The 12,235-nt window shown below is 35.3% G+C and overlaps 1 protein-coding gene across 2 annotated transcripts; it reads left to right on the plus strand.

Moving 5' to 3' along the window:
* The first annotated feature begins 8,756 nt into the window (after nt 1-8,756).
* Nucleotides 8,757-10,271, plus strand: LOC125265977 (stonustoxin subunit beta-like). 2 transcript variants are annotated; one of them, XM_048186506.1, is made up of 2 exons: nt 8,757-8,983; nt 9,056-10,271. In XM_048186506.1, exons 1-2 carry the CDS (start codon nt 8,833-8,835, stop codon nt 9,595-9,597), a joined length of 693 nt encoding a protein of 230 aa, XP_048042463.1. In that variant the 5' UTR covers nt 8,757-8,832; the 3' UTR covers nt 9,598-10,271. The 2 variants fall into 2 exon arrangements, with proteins under 2 accessions (XP_048042463.1, XP_048042464.1); XM_048186507.1 differs by lacking the exon at nt 8,757-8,983 and having other exon boundaries at nt 8,990-10,271.
* The last annotated feature ends 1,964 nt before the right edge of the window (nt 10,272-12,235 follow it).

Genomic DNA, 12,235 nt, shown 5'->3' on the forward strand with positions numbered 1-12,235 from the left:
AGATAGATAGAGATAGATAGATAGATAGATAGATAGATAGAAAAAAAAGAAAAGAAAGATAGAAAAGATAAAGATAGAAAAAAGAAAGAAAGATAGATAGATAGAAAGAAAGAAAGATAGAAAAAAGAAAGAAAGAAAGATAGATAGAATAAAAGAAAGAAAGATAGATAGATAGATAGATAGATAGATAGATAGATAGATAGAAAAAAGAAAGATAGAAAAGATAAAGATAGAAAAAAGAAAGAAAAAGAAAGATAGATAGATAGATAGATAGATAGATAGATAAAAAAGAAAGAGAAAGAAAGAAAGAAAGATAGAAAAGAGAAAGAAAGATAGAAAGAAAGAAAGAAAGAAAGAAAAAGAAAGATAGAAAAAAGAAAAAAGATAGATAGATAGATAGATAGATAGATAGATAGAAAAAAGAAAAAGAAAGATAGAATAAAAGAAAGAAAGAAAGAAAGAAAGATAGAAAAAAGAAAGAAAGAAAAAGAAAGATAGAAGTACAGCAAGGCAAAAACCACATATGGTTAAAATTGGATAAAAACTTTGGAATTCTGGATAAAGACCTTTTTATCTGTGGAATTTATATTCCTCCATCAGATTCTCCATACTACGACGATGAAATATTTCACACTTTACAGGGAGAAATTGATCAATATCAAACTCAGGGGAAAATTTTACTATGTGGAGATTTAAATGCTCGAACTGGTTTAGAACCAGATTACATTGATAATTCAGGAGATAAACATCTGTTCACACAAATACCCCAAGACCTCTTTAATACCCTACCTAGAAGAAATAACCAGGATACTGGAGTTAATAGACATGGGAAGGAGATAGCTCACCTTTGTCAAACTTTAGGCCTTTATATCCTGAATGGTAGAATCAAAGAAGATTCCTGTGGACACTTTACCTATGGCTCAAATCTTGGGAACAGTGTTGTAGATTATGCCATATCAAATATAATCCCCTCCTATTTCCGTGCATTTACCATCAAAGCTCAGTCACCCTTGTCTGATCACAGCCAGATCATTGTTTCCATTAAGGGTGAAAACATCAAACCAAGAGAAATACATAAAAAGCCAATTCATCTATATAAACTTAACACATCATATACATGGACTCAAAGCACTGCTGAAACATATATCAACGTGATAAACTCAGATGAAATAGTCAATTCCATAACATTGTTTAGCAATTCAACATTTGATATTAATCGGAAGGGAATTGACTTGGCAATTAAACATATTAATAACATTTTTGAAAATATAGCAAAAAAAGCTCATTTAAATAAAATGACACCATGTAAACACAAAAAAAGCACTAAACAAAAACCTTCTGAAAAATGGTTTGACCATGACTGTAAAACCATTAGACAAGAGCTACGATTCATTTCAAATCAAAAACACAAAGATCCAGTTAACACCGAGTTGCGCTTCATATTCAATAACGAAACTAAATAGAGCATTGAAGTAAAGAGAATGTCAAAATAAGGGTCTACAAAACAGAACATAAACCTGACAATAAGATGGTAGAGCTATTGTTGTATGTATAATAGTTAGTTTCGATCCTCGAATCTGACTAAACAAGACTTTCTGCTGATATTTCACGAGTATAAGCAGAACTAACGTTACTCATCTCTGCGCGTTCTAGACGGGCTGTCAGTCAGTGCAGTTACATTGTTGTGACACAAGGTGGTAGCAAGGGACTGTCTTTGAGTCTTTAAACCGTTCATTCAACTGCACGTTCAAAAACGCAGATTCATTCAAAAGAGAGATGAAATGAAACAAGCTGTTGAAATCATTTTAACGTTGAGCGCCACTTTATAAGGCTCAGCTGACCAGTAATGCTTCGATGCTAAGGCAGAGATTTCGCTATCCTTGGACACGACAACTTTTTTTCACGAATATATGTCTCGGCCTGAAGGACAGACGCAGGTAATCGCACGCGCTCAGTCGATCTCTCTCACATTCACTGTCTGTTTAGGCTTGTTTAGTGCACATCTACAGAGCCTCTTTACAAATCACCATGGTACACATTATGCTATCATTGTTACCTTATTTAATATTTAGTACACGTGTATGAAGTGTAAAACGAGAAGGACATAGCCTTTTAAAAAAATATCGCGGTTGCTGCGGTTTTTGCAGTGTTCTGCGGTTGGCTCGTCAAAAGCGCGGTATTACGAAATTGCGGTTATCGCGACAGCCCTAGTTTGAACACTACAAAGCCACAAGAACCAGCCATACAAGATGGTCAAATTTGGAAAGATTATTTCGAGAACCTCTATAGCCATCAAACTGACCCTTTAAATAATCCCAACCAATTAAAAAGTCCTTGAAAAATTGAACGCTCTTGAGTCATGCATCAAAAACAACCAAAATCCACTAGATTATCCAATAACCCAACAAGAACTTAGTGGAAAGCTGAAATCTCTCAAATCTAATAAATCCTGTGGCCCTGACAAAATAAAAAAATGAGATGCTAAAAAACAGCTCTCCTGAACTTCAGAATGCATTGCTCAAACTCTTTAACTTGATTCTGAGTTCAGGTGTTTTTCCAGAGGTCTGGAATACAGGGCTCATTTCTCCCATCTTTAAAAGTGGAGACAAAACAGACCCTAATAACTACAGAGGAATCTGTGTAACCAGTAATTTGGGAAAAGTATTTTGTTCTATAATTAACTCTCGGATTTCATTTTTCTTAAAGCAGCACAATGTCATCAGCAAATCTCAAATTGGCTTCCTCCCCAAACATCGAACCAATGATCATATTCACACACTACACACATTAATAAACAAACACGTACACCAAAAGAAAGATGGAAAAATATTTGCATGCTTCGTAGATTTCAAGAAAGCTTTTGACTCCATTTGGCATAAAGGATTGTTTTATAAGATCATTCAAAGTGGTATTGGGGGCAAAATATACAACTTAATTAAAAACATGTATAACCAAAATAAATGTGCAGTAAAAAATTGGTCAACAGAGAACAGAATATTTTTCCCAAGAGCGAGGGGTCAGACAAGGCTGCTGCCTCAGCCCAACTTTATTTAACATTTATATTAATGAATTGGCAGATCTACTGGACCAGTCAGAAAGTCCAGGACTACAACTATTTGACACAGAAGTCAAATATTTACTGTATGCAGACGACTTACTAATTCTATCTAAAATGGCAGAAGGTCTCCAGAACAACCTAGACATTTTAAATAAATACTGCCATGACTGGGCCTTAGAAGTCAACATCCAGAAAACTAAGATTATGATATTTCAGAAAAACCCCAGAAATCTGGAACATAAACATGTATTTACTGTAAACAACACCACTCTTCAGCACTCTTTACAATATAATTATCTTGGTTTGGTTTTAACACCCACTGGAAATTTCAATTTGGCTATTAAAACATTACTTATAAAAGCCCACAGAGCAATGCATGCCATACGAACTAAATTATTCAAAATAAACATTCCAATCAGAATTTGGACAAGGATTTAGTGTGATACTGCCCATTGCCTTATATGGAAGTGAGGTCTGGGGTCCAGCGAGTAACTACAGCCATAAGGTTTGGGACAAACATCCTTTAGAAGGTCTACATGTAGAGTTCTGTAGAAGCATCCTTCATGTCCACAGAAACACACCTAATAACGCCTGTAGGGCGGAACTAGGCCGTCTTCCCCTCAATTTACAGTTTTTTATAGACGCTAGGAGACATTTCTCAATAATTAGGTCACTTTTGCAAAACTCTTCACACAGTTCTCCTAACCAACTTTCAGCTTGGCAAAGCAGTTCATTTCACATCCAAAATGCACTACAACTACCAAAACACTTCATTCAGGTCTCAAATCAACTCATTCTTTCAGAACACTAGCAAAGGTTGACAGCCGACAAACACACTTTGTCACCCACAAAACAATTACCTAAAAAACACTAACAACATGTAGCATTATACAATGTTTTCTTGTGTAAAACAAGGACATAACTCTGTTTATAATTCACTGCAATATATGTTACTGGAATGAATCAGACATGATGCAGAATTCACCAATATTTTATGTCGTTTATTTATTTTTATTTTTTTGCACTGAGTAATTCCAAAATACAAGAATTTGTATACACACCATCCACTGATACAGATACAATTCAATTGTTTTTATAGCATTTAATTTTAAGATTTAAAATATATTTCATTACAGTTTTTTCCAATTGCTAACACACAATTTTTCAAACTAGTCTGGTTTTATCAAAACACTTAACAATTCACAAAACCACACACCCAAACTGCAAAATACCTCATATATCCTGCAAAATGAAGCACTGCAACCGAAACTACACATAGCATTATCAAAATCAAACTTTTGCATGAAATGGCACACACTTCATTCATATTACCAGATTTTTGCCTAACCACCTACACACTGTTGGGCATAATGAAAAGCACCCCCATCTTTAGTATGCTTTGCCATAATACTAAAATATGTATCAGATTGTTCACATGCACAGAAATATTTGCAGATACACACACATGCTGTTGCAACATTTTTATTTTTTTCCTTCACTACAGTAAACAAGTCAGTACAACATAAGCACAGCAGATATATTTACATGGGACTGAACAAAAATATTCTTACAAAAAAAGTAAACTGAAAAAGAAAATTTCTGAAAAAAAATATATTACAGTAAAAAAAAAAAAAAAATTAGGCAGCATCTTGCCGCACAGCCGGGTCTGGCCACAACGCCTCGTCAACATCACAGGCAATATCTTCCCTTGCCAGACATCGAGGGAAGAAGCGCCTTGAGTGCCTTATCCATCCCTGAATTGCACCCACATCAATCTCATCACATGCCTCTTCCATGGCCTGCACAAGAGGCATGCGCACAAAGGGCTGCCGGTCGTATACCTTCCACCGTCATGCCGAAAAGAATTCTTCTATGGGTTCAGAAATGGTGAGTATGGTGGGAGGTATTGCACGAGAAATGTTGGGTGGTCAGCAAACCAGTTTTGGACTGGGCTGCACGATGAAAGCTCACGTTGTCCCATACTACAACGTACCGGTTTCTTTGATGGTCTGCATCATTCATACGCTCTGGTCGTATGAGAATGTTGTGAAGTCTGTCCAGAAATGTGAGAATATGGGCTGTGTTGTATGGTCCAAGTTTGGCAATGACGGTGGAGGACACCATGCATATTGGAGATGGCAGCGCACATTGTGATGTTCCCACCACGTTGGCCAGGAACATCTATAATGGCTCTGTGGCCAATGAGTTTCTCCCTCTTCTTCTGGTCTTTGCTAGGTTGAACCCAGCCTCATCTATAAAGATGAACTCATGTGGGATTGCATGAGCATCCATTTCCAGTACTCCCTGAAAACAAAGAACAAAAATCACTCAATATGGTGTTATCCAGTACACTGGGAAACAATGTTGTGTGTAGTGTACTGCAGTCAATATAGTACTTACATCCACATATGCTCGTCTGAACTCTTTGTTTCTTTGAGAGTTTCTCTCAAACGGCACCTTATAAAGTTGTTTCATTCTGATTTGGTTTCGCTTGAGAATGCGAGCCATTGTGGACAGACTAACTCGTTGAATGTTGTTGAATAAGGTGTTGTCTTGGATGATGTGGCTTTGAATTTCTCGTAATCTGATTTCATTATTTTCCAAAACCAAGTTTACAATGGCAGCTTCCTGTACCCCGGTGAACATTTGGCCCCTTCCTCCACCATGGTGTCGTCTCTCAGTCCTTTAGAAAAAATAAAATAAAAATATATATAGGGCTTGGACAATGCAGCCTAAATATTTTCCCCCACAGTAGAGTACATTGTACAGGAAACTTGTACAGTTCATGAATGGCTGATGTCATACACTAAGTAAACAGGTGTCACCCAACTGATACACTATGACATGGGGTATACTACATGTGTACTACATGAAATTTTGGTTACATACCTGTTCTCCAGTCTAAAGGTCCGGATGACAGAGGCGACAGTAAAACGGCTCAAGTTTGGCTGCACTCTCTGTCCAGCCTCACGCATTGTCAACCCATGGTTGATGACATGATCTACTAAGGTTGCTCTGATTTCATTTGAAAGTGTTTGTCTTCTTTGGCCATGAACTCCTCTACCTGCTCTACCCCTACCTCTCACTCTTCCTCCCCCTCTTATTCTCAACCTCCCTCTTCCTCTTCCTCTTCCTCTTTCTGCAATGTCTTCCATTGTTGTTGTAAAAAAAAAAGGTTCTCACCTGTGGTCTTTTCATAGTGCTTACATCCTGATTGAAGTGTTAACAATTAACCACTGAGGTGTTTGGCCAGGTGGCACATGTAATTGGCCAATTAGCTCATGTAGTGTCATTTTGAATGGCAGTGTTTTGAAATGGCAAACATGTGACTTTATGTCAGATTGTTGTGTCTTATGCAGAGAACTGTATTTAGTGAATTTAAAAAAGTGCTATTTTGAAATGCAAAATGTGTGTAAAACAGAAAAGGTGTTTAGACTTTTGGAGACTTGAGAAGAAGTTTTGCTCTCTGTGTGTCAGTTTAAATAATTGTGCTGTGCATGTCATTTTAGTGTGTTAGCAATTGGAAAAAACTGTAAAATATTACTGTAGGAATGTAGCAAATTGCTCTTATTCAGTTTTGTATTATGTTATTGTTTTGAACATAAGTTTAACAGTTTTGAAAACAGTATGTAATCATGTGCAAACTGGCATGTACGTACAAAGAGTTTTGGCAGTTGTTGTGTCTGAGTGAGAAAAGAATTCATGAAATTTGAGAGATGTGGTCATTGAATGCATTTTGTGCCAAAGCAACGATAATTGATCCTCAGTTTAGCCCACATAGACTTCTGTTGTGCTCACTGTGTGAAGAGTTTTGCAAAAGTGACCTAAGTATTGAGAAATGTGTCCTAGCGTCTGTAAAAAACTGTAATGATTAAAAAAAGAGCTTTAAAGTTCTGGATACACTTAAAATCTAGTCCTGAAGACACACTTCATTTTAAAGCACTAAAAACACAAGAACTGAGTGCTCAGAAAAGTCATCTTTGTGCAATGGTGTCAGAAATGACAAACAAAGCATTCAAAATCACTGCCCCAGAAAACCCTGCAAAAATTAAAGAAATTATGAGTAAAGAGAAAGAGACATACATGCAGCACTGGAAAGAGCAAACGAAAGAGCAGAGTCGTCTCCAGTGTTATCTCAGAGAGTACAGTCTGGCTGAATATCTCACGTCTGTCAGAAATACAACACACAGGAATTTATTAACCAAGTACAGACTCCATGAGCACCAGCTGGCCATAGAAAGAGGGCGACATAAGAAGACATGGTTACCTAAAGAAGAGCGAGTCTGTAATGAATGTAGATCAGGGGCAGTTGAGACGGAGGCACACTTCCTCCTCCACTGTGATAAATACACAACCTTAAGAGAGTCACTGTACTGCCAAATACAGCATATTATCCCAGAGTTCCAGTCACTCAATGAAACTGACAAACTGAAAATATTCCTTGGTGAAGGACCTTCTTCCTCTTCAGTAGCACAACATATTTATAATTGCCACAAACTACGAGGTACTGAGTGAACACATCCATATTATACTACTATCAATATGTGTATATATATATATGTATATATATATATGTGTATATATATATAAATGCATTTTATACATGTTCTTGTTTGTATGTTTGTTTGATTTTGTTTTGCTTTATGCAATGCTTTGGCAATATGTACCTAAATATGTCATGCCAATAAAGCAAATTGAATTTGAAAGAAAGAAAGAAAGAAAGAAAGAAAGATAGATAGATAGATAGATAGATAGATAGATAGATAGATAGATAGATAGATAGATAGATAGATAGATAGATAGAAAAAAGAAAAAGAAAGATAGAATAAAAGAAAGAAAGAAAGATAGAAAGAAAGATAGATAGATAGATAGAAAAAAGATAGATAGATAGATAGATAGATAGATAGAAAAAAGAAAGAAAGAAAGATAGAAAAGATAAAGAAAGAAAGAAAGATAGAAAAGAGAAAGAAAGAAAGAAAGATAGAAAAAAGAAAGAAAGATAGAAAAAAGAAAGAAAGAAAAAGAAAGATAGAAAAAAGAAAGATAGATAGATAGAAAAAAGAAAGAAAGAAAGAAAGAAAGAAAGAAAGAAAGAAAGAGAAAAGATAAAGAAAGAAAGATAGAAAAAAGAAAGAAAGAAAGAAAAAGAAAGATAGAAAAAAGAAAGAAAGAAGAAAGAAAAGAAAGAAAGAAAGATAAATAGATAGAAAAAAGAAAGATAGATAGATAGAAAAAAGAAGGAAAGATAGAAGAAAGAAAGAAAGATAAAAAAGATAGATAGATAGATATATAGAAAAAAGAAAGAAAGAAAGATAGAAAAGATAAAGATAGAAAAAAGAAAGAAAGATAGAAAAGAGAAAGAAAGAAAGATAGAAAAGAGAAAGAAAGAAAGAAAGAAAGAAAGAAAGAAAGAGAAAGATAGAAAGATTTTTTATTTTTAGAAAAAAATTTATTACAAATAACCAGAAAACAAAATACATTATTTTACAAAATTACATGTTTTTTTCTTCTCTTTTTTGTATTAACTCAAAAAATTAAAAACAAAAAAATAGTTCTTCAGCAACAATTGTACACAAAACACTGCACTTACACCATTTTAAATCAAAAGTAGAAAGATCACACAGAAAGAAAGAAAGAAAGAAAAAGAAAGATAGAAAGAAAGAAAGAAAGAGAAAGAAAGAAAGAAAGAAAGAAAGAAAGAAAGAAAGAAAGAAAGAAAGAAAGAAAGAAAGAAAGAAAGAAAGAAAGAAAGAAAAAGAATATGAGAAACTTCTATGTTTCTGTGTTTGTATGTAATAACACTGTCTCTCTCTGTGTGTGTGTGTGTGTGTGTGTGTGTGTGTGTGTGTGTGTGTGTGTGTGTGTGTGTGTTTTCTAGTGTGGATCACGGAGGAGAGTTCATGATAACATCAAGATTACACAAATGTAAGTCTTCAATCACAGTTTGAGTGTTTGTTGTTGTAAATGTTGCTGTTGTAATGTTGTTCTTGTGTTCAGACGCCTGTGATCTCACACTGGATCCAAACACAGTGAACCCTTACCTCGTTCTGTCTGAGGAGAACAGGAAGGTGACATATGTGGGACAGAATCAGTCATATCCTGATCATCCAGAGAGATTTGATCATTATCCTCAGGTTCTGTGTGGAGAGACTCTGACTGGACGCTGTTACTGGGAGGCTGAATGGAGTGGAGATGCTGAAATATCAGTGGCTTATAAAGGAATCAAGAGGAAAGGAGGGGGTTATGACTGTATGTTTGGATATAATGAGAAGTCCTGGAGTCTGTCCTGCTCTGATCACAGATTCACTGTCCGTCACAATAATAAGGAAACTGTCATATCTTCTTCTTCAGTCAGTAAGAGAGCAGGAGTGTTTGTGGACGTGTCGGTCGGCACTCTGTCCTTCTACAGCGTCTCTGACACACACACACTCACACACTTACACACATTCACACACACATTCACTGATCAACCCCTCTGTGCTGGATTTTGGGTTTCTTCATCAGTGTCTCTGTGTCACATTAAACAACACACACACTGACCGACGCACACGCGCACACACACACACACACACAGAATCATGAGTTCAGATAAATAGAAACAGATTCACTTTGGGACTTTTTGACCTGATTCTGAAACACAGAACTGAATTCACAGACTGACTTTACTTATCACAATACTAGAAGGTCCATTATAGAAATCACGACTCAAATTACAGTAACAGAGGTGAGCTGGTTGAGAGCTGCAGGTAAACTTCACTCCGCTGATCTCAAGAGATGCAGCAGTGACTGACATCAGAGACTTCAGTCTTTAGTGTCTTTGTTAGGTGCGCCCACCTCCCATGACGGAGACGCCGGTTCAAATCCCACTCAAAACATGTCCAGCAGACATGTTTTGAGTGGGATTACATATACACAACAAGAGCGGGAAAATTAGGAACCATGTGACTGAGAAAAGAATGTGTTGATTAATGTGAGAAGAGGAAACCTGTTCAGCAACATCTGACATATCAGACATTTCTCTGTTTCAGAGTGGATGTTTCTCCAGATGTTTCTCGTGTCTTGATAAAGAGGTCATTTTGTTGTTGTCTTCTGCTCTCACTACATGTACAACTAAGAGGAAAATCCTTGAGTTTCTTCATCTAGCATGTGTTGACAGCTGATTCTCCTGACATCCTGGACACACTTGGAGAAATAAAGACGAATTATAATGTGCTTGAACACACTGGACTCGTCCTTCATCAGAGGGTTTATAGCGCTGATGAAGATCATCTTTGGGACAGTTATCTTCACTGCGGGTCTGATGGAGCTGCTCAGTCCTAAACACTGACATTATCAGATCAGATGTTATCATAATCAGATGTTTCTCAGGCTTTTTTTTTTTGTTATATTGAATTAAGAAAAAACATTTCTAATTTAATCGAGTCATTAGATGTTGGAAAAGACGTTACAGAGTACTGCTGGAGAAAAGAAGTATTTATATAAAAATACACTTCAGACGCAAAACCTTGTAGTTAAAATCATGATCCTCACGTGTATGAATTTGTTTGATTACATTTGTTTTGACTCTTTCAGCACATAATATATAATGTTATAATTTTAACCATGTTTAATGTTTTTTGTTGTTGTTAAAACAAACATCTGTCTGCAAGACCTCAATGATATTGATATCATTAGATATTTTGTATTATCGGTTTCAAACTTAATACATTTATAAACGTTGTATAATTGTTCTTGTCATAACTTTACAAAATGAATAAAATCATGAACACAGACCCCATACTTTCAGTGATTCATGTGTTCTGTAAGATACTAAAAGAAGAAATGAAAGAGTTGAGATGTTTCAGTGAGTGAATCCTCACAACCTTAGAAATGATAAAACCTCATTATCAGAGGAACAAAAATGAAAATTCTGCTGTTATTTACTCTCCATCATATCGTTCCAAACTTTTGAAAATCTGTTCATCCAAAACTCTGATGCACACTTTATATCCCTTTAACTGCCCGCTCGACCAGATGGTTGAGCACATTTTGAGTCACTATTATTTCATTGAGAGGAGTACCTAATTTAACTCAAGCTGATTGAGCCATTTCTACCATCTGGTTGAGGTATGTTATGCCAAAAAAATCCACAAGATGTCAGAGTTTCAATCAACAGCACTTGTTAAAACACTTCCTCAAACATGGATGCCAGAAACAAAGAAATCACCATGGAAATCACTCCTGCCATGTGAACTGTTCTTGGTGAAATTTTGCAAGGTAAGCAAAATTTTTAGACATATTACACTGTAAGAGCCCTAACGTTACAAAATTATGTTACTTGGTGACATGAAAAAACTGAATGTTGAATGTTTTTAATAATTTTTCAAAAACATTCTCAACCAAACGGTTGATTTGTCACCTAAAGGTAAATGCAGAAAAGCGGAGGTAATCTTTTCAGATCATCAATTTCTGCAGTCAGAATGGACTATTTGCTGAGAAATATAAACTTCTGATCATTCTTAGCTATGAATATGACAGCTATTGTTATTTCTTCATGAATATGCTGAGATAATTTCTTAAATATGTATTTTTTTTGCCACTTTTGCATATTTTTTGAAGTAAATATAATGAATTCATTGAATTAATGTGTGAAAATCATAATTATCAAAGGCAATTACTACTTAAATGACAAATGCTGGTACTAACATTACTAAAATTGTAAGAGATTGTTATTTATGTGTTTGTTGTTGCTTTTTTTTTTTTTTTACAATTACTAGATGGATGTCAACAGTTTCTATGGTACAAGAACGTGCACTCTTCAGCCCCTTGCCCCAGAAAACCCCCCAGATTCTGATGCTGAGCTCAGTGATGTTGATGACCCAATAGAGGATCCAAATTATCACCCTGTCTGAGAAGAGAAATGTTCATATGTCTAAAAAAATAGAAAAATCCTGCACTACCACACTTGATGGCGTCATAAAAAGCCTAAAATGGCGAATCATAAAAGCCTAAAATGCCATTATATTACTATCTTTTGCTATTTTGTTTATAGTTTTTGAATGCAGAAAGAATGTTATGTCTTTAGGTTTGTTACTTTTAGTTATTTGTGTTATTTATTTTAGTTTATTGTTAAAAAAAACAAGAAAACATAATTTCCTGGGTTAAAATGAAAATCTGAAATATTTTATGGAATATTTC

This window comes from Megalobrama amblycephala, linkage group LG1 (genome assembly GCF_018812025.1).
Source record: "Megalobrama amblycephala isolate DHTTF-2021 linkage group LG1, ASM1881202v1, whole genome shotgun sequence".
NCBI classification, from domain to species: Eukaryota; Metazoa; Chordata; class Actinopteri; order Cypriniformes; family Xenocyprididae; genus Megalobrama; species Megalobrama amblycephala.